Source organism: Lutjanus erythropterus, chromosome 18, assembly GCF_056507025.1.
Source record: "Lutjanus erythropterus isolate fLutEry1 chromosome 18, fLutEry1.hap2, whole genome shotgun sequence".
Taxonomy (NCBI): domain Eukaryota; kingdom Metazoa; phylum Chordata; class Actinopteri; order Lutjaniformes; family Lutjanidae; genus Lutjanus; species Lutjanus erythropterus.
The window spans coordinates 5704687-5723175 of record NC_139334.1 but is presented as its reverse complement, the minus strand read 5'-3'; the positions used below and the strand labels follow the sequence as shown (position 1 = coordinate 5723175).

Here is an 18489-nt window from a genome sequence, read left to right as displayed (position 1 = left end):
CACTTGTTTGCTTTCTTTTTCTCGTGACTGTCATCTTTCAATTCATACTAGTTACCATTATTTTCCTGACTGCAGTTTTGTTTATGTGGTAGTTTTGTCTGATCAAGTCAAGAGTGAAAAAGTTGAGAAAACTCAAAATTTCAAGGCAACTTATTTCAGTAGATTTTTGATTTTTGAGCCCAACTCAGACTCTTAAGTTTTAAAGAAGTTTTCCCGACTAATAAAATCTTGTTGAGATAATTTACTTTTCTTCTTCAGATAAACTTTGATTTTTTTGGATAACCCCCCAATTTGCATTTTAAAAATTGTTAAGTAAAGTTACTGAAGTGAATGTGAATAATGAATAATAATTTAATATTTTTAATTGTATCCATTTACTGTGAAGAATTTATACAAACTTTTTGGGTTTCTAAAACTCAAAAATTCAAGTTTATCTAGAGATGAAAAATTAATGAACTCAACAAAAGATTCATGGGTTGGCAAAACTTTGCTTCTTTCAAAATTTAAAAGTTTGAGTTTGTTTCAAAACTCAAAAATGATGTGAATGCAGTTGCCTTCAAGTTATGATCTCTCTCTCTCTCTGTCTCTCTCTCTCTCTCTTTTTTTACAGTGTACTATATCTTTTACAGTGCAGCTAAAATGTTTTTGAGGTGGGGAGTGGGGGGTTAGACATAGACACAGCAGCTGTATCAAAACAATACAGCAACATCCTCTTTAACTAAACAGAAGGGCTTTTATTGGTGCTCAGAAGGACAAGAGAGTGAGGCAAAAAATGGATATTTAGGAAAGGCTGTCATTGGTTGCTAACCAGACTGACCTCTAAAGAGCTAAAGAGGGACAGAAGGACGAGACAATACGCCAGCACAGAGGCTGAATGTGGTGTTCTTGAGCCAGGGGACCATCCATCTTCACCTCAACAGGGTGTAGGAGATGAAAGGACGACACAGGCGCCAGGAAGGCGCGTCACTTTTGTCTGACGCAGGCGAGGGACACAACCATGTCCTTAGCTCTAGGCCAGCGATTTGTCTCTGTCTTATAAGAACATGGATATAAGCACACAAAGGGCAAAATTAAAAGTAGAGGACATATAATGCGGTCAGTCTAGAGAGAGTTCCTGCAAACAGGACTTGCTTCTTTAACTTGCAAATGTGTACACTGTATATATATATATTTGTTTTAACATAGAAAACTTAGTGTCCCAGCTGCCTTAAAATTTTAAGTTGGCTGAATTTGAAAAGGCAAGTTGAGGTCATATTGTAATGATTCAAAACAAACATTTCTTCAATAAACTTGATATTTGAGGAAAATATTATTGTGAAAACAAACAACAGTGACATATTTTAAATATATTAGAAACACACAGTAAGTTTGTGTTAAAAATCATGTGTTAGCTGGTTCATAACAATGATGAATCCACTGAAGCACAAACATAACTATTATAAACACTGATTGCCATGAACATGATTTAGTCAAACAACCTGACAATGGGCAGCCTTCACTTAGCAACAAATCAAGCGTGTAAAATACATGCTTATCCTCCCACGGCTGACAGATGAGTTGGCGATCAGGGGAGAAATGAAGAGATGTAACTCATTCTCACCCACCTCCCTCCTACCACACCTCCTCCTCCTCCTGAGAGCCCTGAAAAGGTTGGAACAATAGCCATGCGTGGGACACAAAGGCCGGGGGAGTCCAAGCTCTCGTGCCTGGGACACAGACCCCCTCCATTCAATCTACATTTCATCATGGTAACAAGCGCTGTCGGGCCAAAAGGCCTGACACCCTCTCTCGCCACAAAGGCGGTTAGCTCTAATATATGAGGCTATTGACAGTGAAAAGAGCCCCTGTCAGTACTGGGGGACTGTCAGCTGTGGGATGTCTCAGTGGGGGGAGGCAGCTGCCAGCCAAACCAAGCGCCGCAGCTTCTGTCGTGGGGACGGCCGCTGCTAGCGTCACCTGGTCCCTGGTCCCTTGACACAGAGGTCCTCCCACAAGGTCTCCCCCTTTATTTGGGCACAGGTGGGAATGGGAAGCAGAACACATTGTGGAGATTAGAGGGGATCTGCCTCCCTTTGCTTGAGGTAGATGATTAGAGACACTGACTTGTGCAAAGCTGGTGTTTCCTGATCGGCACCAGATGGTGTTAACCCACGGTGTGGCATCAGCAGTCTGGAGTTTGTGTGTGTGTGTGGGTGTGATGTGTAATGGATATGCTTCTTAAATCATACAATATGGGCAGGTCCTCTGTGAGCCATTATGGTCAGCCGCTGCTGTCATCATGGTGCTCTTTAGCATACGCTAACCAGCAGTTGCAGCGCTGGTTTCAGTCATAATGTTGTGCTCGAGTAAATCTGAAAATTAAACATGGTGATACAGAAAATGTTCATTTTAGCAAGGGTGGAGAAAGTATTCAAATCCTTTATTTGAGTAAATGTAGGTATTTCTTAAGGACAAGTAAAAATCCAGCTGCAGAAAAACCACTTAAGCTAAGGTTTACTTTAATTTTCATCTAAGGATGCCTTAGGAAAAGATGAGTTGCATGAAGCTACCAAAAGTATTTTCTTAGGATGTTGTAAGAGAAACACCTTAAATCTCAGGGCTATCCTTAGGCCTAGGCTAAGAGTTAACCCTGGACAAACTTAGCCCCTTTTCACACACACAACCCAGGGTTAAGCAAAGCCCAGAGCTATATGATTCACACTGCCCTTCATCTAGCTCTAGAATAAGGCAGGCCATGTCATTAGATATATGTGAAAAAGTTGAACATTCTTGGTTGAAATATTCTACACAGGCACATTTTTTAATAAGTACAACATTTGCCTCTAAAATGGAGCAAAGTCAAAGTATAAAGAAGGGTAAGACAGGACTAATAACCCAAGTGAACAGACATAGGACATATTTGTAATCTTCAAAAATAACTATATGTCAGATGAAGTGGTCAAAAATCAGAAATTAAAAAGTCCACATTAATTTTTACTTGACTTTTTATCAACTGAAGTAATGTGCCAGAAATGCAAAAATCAAAGACACAAAAATCGTTACCAGTCAGGATGTAGTGACAAAATTACACATTCCTCGTCTGGAAACCAGATGAATCTGCTCAGCTCATGTTTTCATTTGCTAACACATTCCCCTTTTGTGCATTAAGCACCATGCAGACACAACCACACCACGGCCATGTAGACAGATGGATAAGTTAACTGCTTCAGATACTGATCCATAGAGGAGCACTTGTCCCAACTTGGCTCGGCACAACCTGCATTGACAGAGTTAATTAGGGGACTGAAAGACCCAATTAAGGGGATGGAGGGGCTGGACAGGGGAGACATATTGCGGGGACATAAGCACACATTGTGCAGCGTCTGGATAAAGGGGAACTTCAATTAAGGCAGAACACACTTCCAGAGGCTTGTTGCCTGTTCTTTTTCATTTTGCGCTACAGCCCCCTTTCCACCCAGAATAGTGATGAGGGGGAAGCACAGCTGCTGGGGGTCAACACGCATATGCAATATGGTGTGCACATACGCTCACATGCACAGCCACAGATGCACCGAGAGCAGGAGATTGATGAGGGGATTCGGGCTGGAATTGTTAAGCACTGATTAGCTGATATAATGGTTCATGACGGAGACGTTTGTTTGCTTTCATATGCAGCTTATTGGTTAAATGAGTTTCAATTAAAAGAAAACTACTTGAATATGCTTAAATCGTTAGTCTCCCTCATAGAGGCATTGTTCTGCAGTTTGTCCCTCGCTCTAATGCACTTCTGCCAACTTTGTGATGGTAACTTCAAATGAGTTTACATAACTTTTCATAATTTGTGGTTCTTTTCACACAGCTCACTTTTCTTTTTGTGCAGCTACCACACAGAAAGCTCAAGTTCAACACAAGTGCCTACACGAGACTTCAGATTTCAATTGAGAGTCTTCTGTTCAGTATTTTCATCTGCAAGTACTACTATGTCCATATTTAAGTGCAGCCCTGGCTAGTCTGAAACATGCCTCTTTAAAATGCAAACAAGATATTCAGTCTGAGATTTTGCAGGATTTTATGTACAGTTTTTAAGGGTATCAGCTCACGTAGGCGTCTAGGGGAAAAATTCAGTAAACCATCTTGCTAAAAGCGAATCAACTAGAGTTGGCAATATCAGTAAATAAGGCAGACACCAAAGCTTTCACATGGAACCAAATTAAGAAGCAGTGGAAGAGGTTATGGGAAAGCATTTGTATGAGATCCAGCAAGCAGTCAGAGAAAGAAAGTCGTAGGAAAGTAGTAAGAACAGTGCCTGATTAGTAGGATTAGTGTGGGACACACTGAATTAAATTCATCTCTTCACTTTATCAGAAAGCATGCAAGCAGAACATGTGATGTCTGAAATCAAATGGAGACTGCGTCAAAAATATCCCCTCTGTCTCAGATATGCAAATGAAAGACAGTAATTAAAGAACACGGTGGAACAAATGGATATTTAAACAATTTTTGCAAATATGTCTGGAAATTTGGTTGCAAAGCATGTCTTCACCTTTCTATACAACACAGGAATGACAACAAGGATATACTCTGTCTGCTTGCAATTGACCATTAAAAAAGAAGAAGAAGAAGTAGAAGAGGAAGACTTCTCATTCTTATCACACCCCCAAACATTTTTTTATTAACTTAGTTACACTCCATAATTTTGCCCTGGTCATCACCGCCCCACCTGCAGTGGCTCTATGCTGCACCCCACCCCAAAGTCTGAGAACCACTGGTCTACGGGGACATGACTTTGATGCACTCAGCTTACTTTTGTTAATTGTATGAAGATTTTTGGAAACATAAAGCCATACTTTTAATTTGAGATATCCAAAATGAAAAAAAACATTCTGGCAGATATCCCATAATACACGTCTGGATGTCTGCAAATGCATTGTCACTAGTCAGAATTGTAATTGTAGGTATGTGAAATTGCATTTTTACTTATGATACAAACTGTGGCATTTTTACTAGTCATGATGTGATTTGGATATTCAAAAGTAAATTATGTATATCTAGGATTTTTTTTCTTTTGGATAGCAGAAATTAAAATTATGACTAGTAACAACTGGATTCTAGATATCTGAAATCAGAGTTTTTCCCATAGAATTCTATTGCAGATATGTTCAGGTGTCAAAATGCCGTTGTAGAAGTTGTATAGTTGTAGATCCTTAGCTGAGAGTTCACATGCACACTGTATGGACTGGGTGAGTGTTGTGTGTGTATCTACAGTGAAGATTCAGGCGAACAACATGGTGTAAACGACATCTTTCAAGTAAACTTGTCATGTCGGGGCTTTAGGAGACTTGGATTACACAAGATGAGCACAGAGAGGCATTTTATGTTTGTTTGTTTTTTATCTGCATGTTTTAAAACTGGTCACCATTCACTTAAATTGTATGGGAGATTCTGCAATGCTGTTTCCCTGCTACTTTTGTGGACTAAAAAAAATTTGGCATAAGGGTGAGTAGATAATAACTGAATTTTCATTTTTGGGTGAACTATCCCTTTAAGACGATTTGCCAAATTGTGTCATATATTCTCAAAATTCGTTACTAATGCATTATTTTTTCATCCCGTAGGTAGACCTGTAGCCTGCTTCTCAGACTACATTAGCCTTTGCCAATCAGTGTTTGGCGTTGCAGTCTGTTTTGATCCTCCGCAGCCACCATAGATACCGCAGACTGTTAAACATTTGCTGGTGGTTACGCACTACTAAAAATGTGTATTAAAAACAGTCATTTCTCTGTGCACACGTGAATGTGATCATCTGAACGTCACAGAGAGGAAGTCATATTTGTGTCACGTGTGTGTTTTTTTTTCAAAGCCACGCGCCACGCAGCCGTGTCAGAGTTCAGTAAATACTGATGATGTCATCGTCTGAAGATGGCTGAAGGGTGAGAGTGAACTCGCAAATTACTTTTTGTTTTTAAATAATATATAGCAGAGAGCAACGACGCCCTGTAGCCTAGCTGTTATGTTCTTCATGCCATTGTGTGTCTGATAAGCTTTGGTACTGTAACTTTAGGTACACGGTGTACTTTACAGCTCGCGGAGTCAGTTCAGGAAGTGCATTTGTTTACCAAAACACAGCCTGGCTAGCGTTAGCATTAGCCTGGTTAGCTGCTGTGTAGAGCAATTTAAGTCACGCAGTAACAACCAGAGGGCTGTGAATTTGCTTAATTGTGTCATCTAACATATATGTTCAGCCTTAGGTATCCCATTCGTGGCTTGTTTCCACTAGTTAGCGTGCGTAACACTGATAGCTGACGTTAGCTAACTCGTTTAGCTTGCTAGGCTCCCTGTTTGTGTTTGTAAATTAGCTACAACAGCTGTCAGTCAATAAATCTGCAATGTCGCTAAACTGACAAGCCAGTTTGAGTGTGCGGTAAATTTACAACAGTCGTGCAGTCTGTGCAAATCTGTTTGTTGCTTTGGTTTTGAGAAGTAGCTGTTAGCTCATTTCTGACTGTGTGTGTGATTACAGAGAAGGCTGGTGGGGAGGCTGGCTTCAGCAGAGCTTCCAGGCCGTCAAAGAGAAGGTAGAATCCACATAAAGAAGTCATCCACATGTATATGATTGTGTGTACTGTGTTCCTGTGATTATATGTTGTATTTTGTCGTAATAATAATGTAGATTACTTGCTGCGGTCCATTTGTACTGTAGAATGTAACTTACTGTACCGAAAACAACTTCCACCGATCTTTGTTGCGTGGTCAATGAACAGTCTGTCAATCACAAGGAAATAATTACTTCTTAGTGTGTCTTTAGCAGCCGCTTAGCATTCACAATGATTTTGCTGATGTTGCTCTAAGGAATATTTCATTAACTCCAACCATTATTCTCCCTTCAACTTTTAGATTTCATAAAAATAAGTTTCAATAGATGCATCTGCAGAAAGTCAGCAAAGGTTGTGTTTTTTCCATATAATTTGTACTCCTCAAATCCAGAAAAGCTAACCACAGAGTTATGTACCTTTATGTCCAAATCAGTTGTCACCCTTTTGATGGCAATATGATTTGGACACCTTTCCCTCTGTCACTAAATACTGAGAGGAGAGGTTTCTTGCACAGTTTTAGCCACTTCCAAAGTGCATGCAGAACGGCTAAAGAGATAAAACTCCACCAACACTTGTAGCTTATAGAACAAGTTGTTCCATATACTAGAAATGTTGCTGGAATTTTACTTCAATAAAAACTGGTTGCACAGCATTTGAGAAGGTAAAAGGCAAGTTTAAACTGTCCTGGCACCTACCGCCAACCTATATGTTAGCATGAGCAGACAAACAAGAAAGTCAGCTAATCAGCTAAGCATTCGTGGACTTAGACATATGAGAATTTTAGAACATATTCATTCTTAGTGGACTTTTAAATTCTGTAACTCACAGACCAGAGGTGTTAGAAATTTTTACTGCTTTTCTTATGTTCGATATTTGTATAACATCTTCTTTTACGCTTTGTTTGCCTGAACTGTATTTGATTATATTTCTTGTGTCATTTGTATGTTATGTTTTTATGCACATACACGCTTGTCTGCAAGAAGAATTTCCTAATGGATCTGATGAACTCTAGTAATTTGTAATAATTGCAGAGAGTGTCTGTGATCTTAATCCTCTGTGAATCTTCCATGTAGGTAAATTGTTAAGTTAAAATTTCACCTACAATTCTTCACCAAACACAGAGGTCCTGTGGTAACATTATTCCTGTGCAAATCAGTGTTCAGTCATTTAGGGTTGTCATTATTTTAACATCAGCTATCTGTTGACAGGCAACAACAACAAGTGTGAAGTTTGAGCTCAGCTGTTGAACAGCAGTCAAGAGCTGTGCTGTGAGATCAGCCATATTGATGTTTAAAATGAGTGATGAATGAGTGGGATGCGTATCTGCAAATGTGTATGTATGCCTTCAACACAAACAGAAAGTGGGCATAACAACTCTAAACTATATTATTAATGTGGCTGCTGAAGAACAGATGCTCTGTTTCTTAAATGTTGATGTTACACAGAGCCTTGATATCTTATCTAGGGGATAATGTCAGTAAAATACAGGTTTTGCTTATCCTTTGCAAATACGCTGCATGGAACACAGAGGTTGTGGGGTCATTTCTATATCACTTCAAATCCCCTGGTAATACTTGCCCCATGCAAATAAGGCTGAAGTTGAATCTGGATGCTGATTTTGATTATTTGATTCTCTTCTTTGCAGTCATCTGAGGCCCTAGAATTCCTGAAGCGAGACCTGACAGAGTTCTCCAATGTGGTACAACATGACACAACTTGCTCAATTGTGGCTACAGCCACGGCTGTCAGAAACAAACTTGCAGTAAGTTGCAGCCTTAACCTTGTTTATTGTTTGAATAAAGTATCTCCTGACAGTCTGTTCAGCTGGTTCACATCATACATGTCTTCCATATTAATGAGGTATAAGTTGCTAAATCCCAAATGTAACCTCTGTATTCCAGGTGGAAGGTTCCTCTGAGACAACAGAAAAGGTGAAAAAGAGCCTCTCTAGTTTCTTAGGGGTGATATCGGACACACTCGCTCCACCCCCTGATAAAACCATTGACTGTGATGTCATCACTTTGGTGGCAACGCCAGCAGGCACTACAGAGGTCTATGACAGTTCTAAGGTGGGCAGTGGTTCTTGTCGTACTTTTAGCTGAAAATGTACCTAAGAGTCTATTGTTTATACGACAAATTGAATGTATCACAAACAGGACATTTCTCAATGATAAAACAGCTGAGCTAAGCATGATCCTTGTGCAGGGGTTCTTTTGAGTAATCAGTTGAACAAAGTGTTGATTCAGGATGGATTTAGTTTTCTTATATGTTTATTTATAAGATGCTGCAGGACTGTGAAAGTGAGCACATGATGTGCATGTGGCAAAAAAAGACAAGCACAGCTAAGCACTTGTTTTTCCTGCAGGCACGTCTGTACAGTTTGCAAGCTGACCCTGCTACATACTGCAACGAGCCTGATGGTAAGGCAGAACACAGTGGAGTGGTACAAGGCCCCTAACAGAGTGTTAGACTGCGAGTGTTGGGTTGCTGTGTAAAACTTAAATAAAAACAGAATACGATGATTTGCAAATCCCTTTCGACCTATATTCAGTTGAATACAATACAGAGAGATTCTTTGAATCTTGTTATGATATTATTGAATCTAGATGGTGCACTTCTTTTGGTCCTTGCAGTTTTGAAATGAGAAATGTTCTTAAACTGTTGGACTTTTTGCCCACACAGTTTTTCACAAAGTGAAGTGAGTTTTCTTTGGTTGTGGTGGCATCTTGGCATACTAAACTGCCAAGTTTGTCAAATACACTGTGCTCAACTTCACCACCTCAGACTGTTGCTGCTAGCCATATCTGCTGCGCTAGTGAGCCAATGAAGCATTGCATTAAATTGAAGAACATTTGCCATGATTGGCTGCAACACACACACCTGATTCACATGATCAGCTCATCATCAAGCCTCTGCAGAAGCCTTACAACAGCCTGATCATTTGAATCAGGTGTGTTGGAGCAGGGAAACATCTAAAACATGCAGGACAGGGGTCCCTGAGAATTAGGGTTGGGCACCACTGTGATAAAGCATGCTTTTGAATATTTTCTCATTATCATTGGTATCTTCTGAGTGTATTTTAATGAGAAGCTGTTTTTGTCCAGGTCCCCCAGAGCAGTTTGACAACTGGCTGTCCAGCTTCAGTTTGGAAGATAAGAAAGGCGAAATCTCAGAGCTTCTGGTCAACAGTCCTTCTATACGAGCCCTTTACACCAAAATGGTATTTGTTGTTGCTTTTATGAGTCAACACGTATTCTTACAGAGCATGGCCTCCAGTTTTGTTTTGAATTTATGTATTACATTACAATCACTTGACAGACACTTTTGCTTAAAGTGACCCACCATAAGTCCTTTCAGATGTAAAATAACAAGAACTACTTGTCATCAAGAAATGCAAAGTGCTATAAACCAGGTAAGGATGTTATTATTTCATTAATTCACAGGTGCCAGCAGCAGTAGCCCATTCAGAATTCTGGCAGAGGTATTTCTACAAAGTCTTCCAGTTGGACCAGGTAAACACCCTATTTTATATAGTGTACTCCAACCTGCAAACCATCCATAAGATGTCAAGTAGCCTTTCTCATCATCTCAATGTGTTGTCTTGGGTGCCACCTGCTGGCTGATTTTAAAAGCTGCCTTTGATTGGTCATTTCAGTGCACAGTCACTTTTCTTCCTTAGAATGAGGGAAAGGTGGTGGTGTCTCAGCTCTAACCTACTAAGGTTTGATTTGTTTAATTAGGACAAAAAATAAAAATAAACATGCTCAAGGATAGTCTTAAGTCTCTGCCAGTGGCTCCGTCTGCCTACTCTGTGTGTGTTATGTGATCTTGAAAAATGTTTAGGATATGGTTTTAAAACATATTCATGTTTAAACAAAGAGACAAAAAGTATTACAATACATCTTTATAGACCACCTCATTTGTTACACAAATGCCAACGAAAACAGATTGTTGTCAAGTTATATACAAATTTAAAAACGGAAAATAAAAAAGGTGTAAGAGAATACAGTCCAGTACAGCAGCCCTTCAGTCAGTCCCATCTCTGAGAAATGTATGGTAGTGCTGCATAATGAAACTGAGTTTCTAATTTATATCTGGTGTTATATAACATGGTGTTCACAAATAGCACTAATGGTTACCTTCCTGCAGTCGGGCCAATTATCTGTCATCTTGAGGTAACCTGCTGATGCCTGCGCGTATGACGCAAATAAACAACAAATGTCTGCAGACAGCCAGCCTCGTCAGTCAAGTCCTGCACTCCATATCTCATTCATTCTACTGTAAACATTTGTCTATATGTCCTCATTCACCATTGGCTTTCCTAAATATTGACACATTTTATTCTAAATGACAGCAAATCTATTCTAAAACCATTACTGGCTAGTGTTTAATATATATTATGTTATAATGTATAGAAGAATGCAGTTGAATGACATCACTTCTGACATATTGAGCCCCACTTTCTCTTGAAAATTAGTCAAATTGTAAAATCTACAGCACAACCCACTGTGTTTTAATATGTAATTACTTAAAAATTGCACATAAAACAAATTGTCACTGGCCTAATTATTTAGTAATGTAACGCGCACTAAATAATGGAGTTATACGTGTCTTTTTTGTTTTGATGTCAGCATTACATATTGGTTATCAGCCACCCTGCTCTCTAAATATCTGCATCAGCCATTGAAAAAGTCATATTGGTTAACTACTATCTTTCTGTATTCCACAACATAAAGGCTGCACAGAATTTTTTAAGTCAAGGGAAGGCAAGACACATTTATTTATATAGCACTATTCAGACATGAGGCTATTCAAAGTGCTTAACAGGAGAAATACAATAAAATAAAATAAAATCAAAATTGCATTTAAGAGATCATAAAAACAAAAGCTAACCTTTACACTTTTTCTAAGAAAAATGTGTTATGAAAGTCACTTAAAAGTTTTGATGATACACATTAAAATTATTGCACTGTGTATTCTAGGAGGAGGCAAGGAGAGTGGCACTGAAGCAGAGGGCAGAACAGACGACACACACCGAGACGCTGGGCTGGGAGGAGGAGGAGGAGGGTATGCTGTCCTCAGTTTTACATTGTTAATAAACTGATTCACTTTCAGTCCTGTCACTTATACTGGTATCCCTGCTGTCACTGTCAGATGACTTCCTCGGCGCCACGTCATCATCTCATCTCAACTTTACACCCCCGTTGGACAACAGCTCAACCCAGCTGCCCACGACCTCGACAGGAACAGGAACGACCCTGCTGAGTCCCGTGCTGTCTCCCAGTGAGGAGCGCGACGCCACCACCCTCTCTGTGAGCAGCGACAGTGTCAGCCTGCCGACGCAGGTGGAAGTGCGGCCAGAGCCCGTTGCCATGGAGCTGGCCAAGAAACTGACAGAAGCTAGCTTGGAAGATGTTGCAGACAAGACACAAGAAGAGCAGCGGCCTGGGAAGCGTGACTTACCTGTTGAGGCTCCAGTGGAGGCTGTAACCCAACCAGAGGCCACTGCTGATGGAGCGTCAGTGAAGGCTCCGGCCCCCGCCTCTAAACCAGATGCAGCAAAAGAGGAGGGGCCGCAGGACCTGAGAGTCTTCGAGCTCAACTCTGACAGTGGGAAATCTACACCCTCTAACAATGGCAAGAAAGGTACAATGACCTGTTTTCCAGCTGGCAGAGAGATTCTTAGTGTTCCAGTTTGAGAGTATAAATTGAAACAGGATTAAGTTAAGAAATGCGGTTATCCACTAAATAGGCTTAGAAAAAGAAGCAGCAGGAGAGCCAAGGTCACTCAGAGTTTCATATTTGTTCTCTCCCCTCCAGGCTCCAGCACCGACGTGAGTGAGGACTGGGAGAAAGACTTTGACCTGGACATGACAGAAGAAGAAGTTCAGATGGCGCTCTCAAAAATAGAAGCTTCTGGAGAGGTTAGTGTTGAATTAACCATTGTGACATTTACCAGAATCTTAAATTAAAATCTATAAACTGTAGTAGGTTTGGTAAACTTTAGTTGAAGTAGTGTGAATAGGACTGACATGACATCTATTATGGCCTTGATCAAGGAAAATATTCATGATACAATTATAATGGCTTCATGACAGCCAAAGTCAAAACCAACCAGATATGACAGTATAATGTAAAACATGAAGTTAAATAGTTTTATATTTAGGCCTGCTATGGCATGTTTATGACATGTTGTCTCAGTTAATGTAAAGCTGTCATAACAAAGACATCTCAAACAAAGTGCAAACTTTGCATTAAGAATAACATAAAAGACCTTTATCACAGCAGTTATATTGCAGGATATTATGAAATTATATGTTAAACACAGGTGTTATCACTGATACTAATTAAGGTCCTGTTAGTATAGCAGAGTATTATTTTTTATTTGCAGTAGAGATGCATCAATCAATCAGCCGGTGAGCAGAACCGGACAGTTTTCAGCTCGACCACCCATGACTGGTGACCAGCTGGTCAGTGTCAGATAGCTGATTCTGTGCCGGTCAGATTTACACACATGCGCCACTTGATGGTTCACGTCATGCTCACAGTGACACGGACAGTAACATCACAGACACACACAAACTAGTTTGTTGTCTGCGTTTAAAAAGAGGAGTGATACATAAATATGTCTACGAAAGAAAGAGACTTTGGCAGGTCAGCCTGACATGGGTATCGGCCAAGAAAAATGGCAATCTGGACATCTCTACTGAGATGAAGCCTGACTCTGTTTGACCTGAACTGAACAAAACCATATTAGTATAATTGGTAACACCTGTTTACTCCATTATTTCATGGCAAAATGACTGTGGTGAAAAAGATCTATTGACCAAATTACGCTTAATGACATGAGTCAAAAACCTTCATAAAGACTCCAATTTAATGACAGCTTTCCTGTAATGGTTGTGATTGTGTCGTGACAATCTGATGCACACGTCCTCAGATTAAGTGTTTTCGTTCCTTTCTCGCAGATGGACGAAGACTGGGAGAACTGGGACTGAGAGCCACCACGACACGAACTCTGTCCCACCATTAAAGCTAGTTCTCGGCAGACGAACCATGCTTAACGTGTTTTAACTCTTTGTCCACACTGTCACCATGTCATGATTGTCAGTAGGGGATTTTTTCCGCCGGGTTTGGACCATATTGGTAAACCTGTTGAAAAAGAGCAACGGGAAGACCAAGGCAATAAGAATTCGACCGCTCCGTCAGCTGTCACTTTAGTGCAGATAGGCCATTAGCGGGAGTCCGGTCTTGGCTATTTCTTGGAGTAACTTCTGACTTAGAGAGCATCCGACACTAGTAATAGACAGAGGTTTGAGATCATTCTGACCCTTAAAGCCTAAGGAAAGTAAAGTCAGAATGTGGAAGGTGTCACTGCAGCAAGGGAGGAGGAAGGAGCTGTTTTTTCCCTTTTTTTTCTTTATGCCATTAAATACATCATGTATGTTGCGAGTGTATTTCAGGTTGAGCAAAGACTTAACTGCAGGCTGCAAAATAGCCATAAACTCTAATGCTGCTTGTCACCTTTCTAAGATGAAATACTCCGCACGTGATTTTTGAATGGTGATGATCGATTTAATTCTACCTGTGCCCCCTTTCTTTCCTTCTGTCTTTCTTTCTCTTATGCTCTTTCTGTCTCATCTTTATTATGCAAGTGAATCTTCAGAATGAGAAACAAATATTTTGGCCTTCATTCACAGAGCACGTCTCATTTTGGATTCACTCCCAGCTTCTAAATATATGGCCTTGTAAAACACACACTAGTGTGATAATGTTCTCCAAATGTTTTTGTTAAAAGTCATCTGAAACACAACCAGCTAATGTGTCACAATCAGTTCTTTCCCCTCTCTATCATATCATGATTCATTTTAGTATATGAGCAGGCTACATGTCACTTTCTGTCACTTTTTATTGGTTTTCTTTGATTTGTTTATCTGTTTGTTTTACTCGGGTAGAGGGAACTCATTAATTATCAGTCATTAAGAGAGAAGTCAATTTGAATTAATAGAGACTTCAAACTGGTCCTGGTGTCATGATACCGGATTCTTCGGCTTAAAATTGAGGACAGCATCTCTTGTTATTTACTGTACTTGTTATAGGAGAATATGACAAATCTGTGAAGTGTCTCTGCCGGCCCGTGTTTGGAACAGAATAGCTCAGCAGCAGGCAGTGTGCCAAGTAGACCAAGGAGCAACGCGAGCACGCTCCATGCTTCCCTGATTTCCTTTTCCATCATCTGTAATGTAATTGAGAAAAAATAATCCTAGAGATGTAATATTTATACTAAAATAAATGCTTAATTATTGTATTATGTGCTTTGGATTGCATGTCTGTGCAATAACATGCAAAACATTGTGCAGATGGTTACTGTTGAGTTGTATGTTTTGTTTTTTTTTTCTTTTTTTTTTGGTAAAGACATTGGCTGTTCTTGTGTTCTGACAATGTGTTGCATGTCTATACTTCTCGGCTGTGTATTCCCTTCAGATCGACACTTTGAACTAATCAAAGCTTCTCTACACACATCTGTTCTCAAAGCTGTCAAGTTCCTTTTTTTTTTTTAAGTCAAGTATTTCACTCTATTTTTCAAATGATCATTGTCATTAAAGGATTCATGGCTAATGGGCGCAGTGTTGTGCATTACAAAATAGTCCATTATAGCTGTTTTTTTTTACTAAACGAAGACAAAAACAGACAGGTTAAACCAGACTTGGCTACATAAACATTATAATTAGTCATGTGTTCAATTACAGTGCAGCAGTGTCCCGGAAATCACCACTCATACCAAAACCCTTTGCTCATGTCAGCACCTAATGTGTGCTCAGCAACCAAGGTGTTCAGATATTGTGTACAAACAACAGGTCTTAATAATATGAATTTAAAAAGTGAAATCCACATTTTAAAAAAAAAAGTAATTGTTCCAAAGAGTTCCTCAGGTTTATTATTAGTCCAGACTTTAATGAAAAACCACTAAAACGGTACACCTTTTTAAGTACTTCCTCCTAGGAAATGCCATGACAGAAGACTTTTATTTCTATCTGTGCTGTAGGTGGGGACTTTACAGAGGAGCAGTCAGTACTGTGAACAGTGCTTTAGTTTAAATTTGTGGTACTGTATGAGCCCACACGTTGGGGAAACTGTGGGTGGACACTTCCGGTTTGGAATTAAATTTGACATGTTGCCGAAGCACAATTACAAATATAAATATAAATAAAAGATACAGTATCGACACTGACTTCACACAAGCAGCCAATTTATGAAAACAAGAACAGAACCATGATGACGTTTGACTTCTGTTGTTTAAGTGTATATTTATATACAGATGTGCACACCTGTATATAAATATAGTGAGCCATGTAGCAGAATAAATTCTTAGCTGTCAGCACTACAAGCAGTCAGTTACTGTGAATATTATGTACATTAAATAAATTAATGTAATGTAACTAATTATGTAGTTCAAATATTATGTGCATCAAAGTAATATGTAGATTTTTAAATATAATGCTATATGATCAATTATAAACACTATTAGAATACTGATAATATCAGCTCTTCTGAAGTGACTATTAAAACCAAAGAATAAACAATTAAATGGAAATATTATTGGTGACTTGTGCATCCTTTTATGCACATTTCTGCAAAATCCAGCTTGACATAGTTGTTATCATTGGAAACTTTGGGACCTAAAAAAATAAAGTGTTCTGGGTTTAACAATGGCTACACGGGATTTGTTTGTAATAAATATGTTTAAAGTTCACAACACATTTAAATTGTGAACCTGTGCGACGTTTTGGAGAAGTATATTTACAGAATAATATAGAATCTGTAAAGATGCCTGCAGGATAAGAAATCAGTCACCTGATGGCGCTGTTGATCTATTCAGGCTGTGTCTGTCACAAGCAGCCACTCCTTTTCTTTCAGCTGCAGCATCCATCTCACAGACAGGGATTGTCCACATGTTCTCACTTACCATTGTTCATCTTCAGTCACATTAATAATCTCATTTCTGCAGTTTTCCAACTACACTTGTCGTTTTTACACAGAGTTGCTGTGAATCTGCGCTCACTGTATATCTCCCACAGGAGAGGCGGCAGGCAGTGAATGAAATGTGTAAATGGTCTTTGTGGTGGCATCAGCTGGGCTAATGTAGGTCAGCGTGGAGGGACACCTGTACAGTGTGCTGCTGGCTCTGCAACATGGATGCTGCCCGTAAAGATGGCTACTGTCTTTGTCTGGCTCTTACTAGGTATCCACACAACGCTGAATGTGTATGGGTGGGTGTGGTTGTTGGGGGGGAGGGGGGTTGCCGGGTGACTGGATGATGAATCAGACAAGGGGGATGCATGACCATTACAACCATGCACCAATGTCAAGACTAACATAGCATCAGTACAGAGGAAAATTCAAATGAGGCACCAAACTGAATTTGAAATTTCCACAATTTAAAGACAAATAAAAATCTCCTGCAGGTATGTCAATGGAGTAACGGTACACATACTCACTATTAACTGGTTTCTCATTAACATGCATATCTGTAGCATATTAGCTCTTTATAAGCCATTATTGCCTTATTCTGCATGACCATATTTTACAGCTACTGAGACATTAACTACAAGTTTTGGGTTACACCTTGAAATTTGAAAAAAATGTTTTGATTGTGTTGACTGGGAACAGAATGTGCATCTCAACAGACCTCCATTTTTTTCAAAGTGTGACCCATCACTGAAGAGTAGTGTCTGTTAATGGCAGTAGTTGTGTGCTATAATGGATTTACCAAGTGTGAAGAAAGCCAACGTTAAACTGAGGAAGCTGTGTGGGTTATTAAGTGTCAAACTGCTGGTGAATTAGTTATGAGCAAGACTCACTTTAGAATGAGAAACATACTCTGAGTTAGAAAGACTTGATTTGTTAGAGTTATTTGGACACTATTAACACTTGTTTTTTTGTTACATAAGAATAGTATAGATAGAATAGAATAAATATAGAATAAATTGTTAATATTTATTATTGTTGTTGTTAAAGGAGAGTTACTATTTTTGTGGTACTAGCACCTTATAAAGCCCATGCTGAGCAAAGAGAGGCAAAGTTCAAGCTATGCTAGAGTTGGCTTTGAATCAATTATGCATTTTATTGAGAAGACATATCATTAATCAGGGGACTAATTCGTGGCCATAAAAACAGTTAAACTACACCGTTGCCAGTGTACACTATTAAGCACAGCAGTTTTAATTAATGTTAAAAATAAAACTTAAAAGTTCATGACCTCTGTTTGTCTAAATGCTAAAAATGGGGACAGAGCATCAGAATTTCATATGACTTATAGCAGGGACTCGACTTGACTTGCTTGATTTTCACCACAGGAACTTGGGACTTAGATGATACTTGAGGGTTAAGACTTGAAACTTGCTTGTGACTTGTGTGTGTGACTTATTCCCTTCTCTGATGAGCAGTAACTAGGAGGTTATTGAAGGAAAACTCTACATTAATGGACTAGAAGTTGAAGAAAATAGCCATGCAGAATAGCACATTAATAGGTGCTTTATAATAACTAATTAAGGGTCAATATGTTAGTATTATACATGCTAATAAGCAACTATAAACTGTGTGTTACCTGATGTTAATATATTCAAAAAAGAATATACACTACGGCCATAAAGACTTTGTCTCTTGAGATGTTTTTCCTGTCTTAAGTAACAGTTGGATGAAATTGTCTTGTTTACCTGCCCATTTGTTGAATGACTGCTCTTTTCTTCTGAAACCAGCTCCCTCACACACCCATGCGGTAATGGCTTGTGCACATGCTGCCCTAACCAGACCCCAAATAACACAGACACCATATACATTACATTCTTTCTAACCCTGTTCTCACTCGGAGGCCTTAGTCAGCAGAAAGGCTGTAAAGGAATTTCCTGTTGAAGCC

The 18489-nt window shown here is 39.4% G+C and overlaps 1 protein-coding gene across 1 annotated transcript; it reads left to right on the top strand.

The window, feature by feature from the left end:
• The first annotated feature begins 5815 nt into the window (after nucleotides 1-5815).
• On the top strand, nucleotides 5816-15191 carry bsdc1 (BSD domain containing 1). Its single transcript, XM_084742706.1, has 11 exons — nucleotides 5816-5909; nucleotides 6500-6554; nucleotides 8218-8334; nucleotides 8474-8641; nucleotides 8938-8992; nucleotides 9677-9792; nucleotides 10016-10084; nucleotides 11555-11639; nucleotides 11727-12218; nucleotides 12393-12496; nucleotides 13541-15191. Exons 1-11 carry the CDS (start codon nucleotides 5899-5901, stop codon nucleotides 13568-13570), a joined length of 1302 nt encoding a protein of 433 aa, XP_084598832.1. The 5' UTR covers nucleotides 5816-5898; the 3' UTR covers nucleotides 13571-15191.
• Nucleotides 15192-18489: the final 3298 nt, after the last annotated feature.

Excerpts from the sequence above, each read along its gene's own strand:
- bsdc1 (XM_084742706.1), top strand. Across the intron at positions 8,993-9,676 it reads ATACTGCAACGAGCCTGATG|GTCCCCCAGAGCAGTTTGAC; the intron begins GTAAGGCAGAAC and ends GTTTTTGTCCAG. Across the intron at positions 12,497-13,540 it reads AAATAGAAGCTTCTGGAGAG|ATGGACGAAGACTGGGAGAA; the intron begins GTTAGTGTTGAA and ends CCTTTCTCGCAG.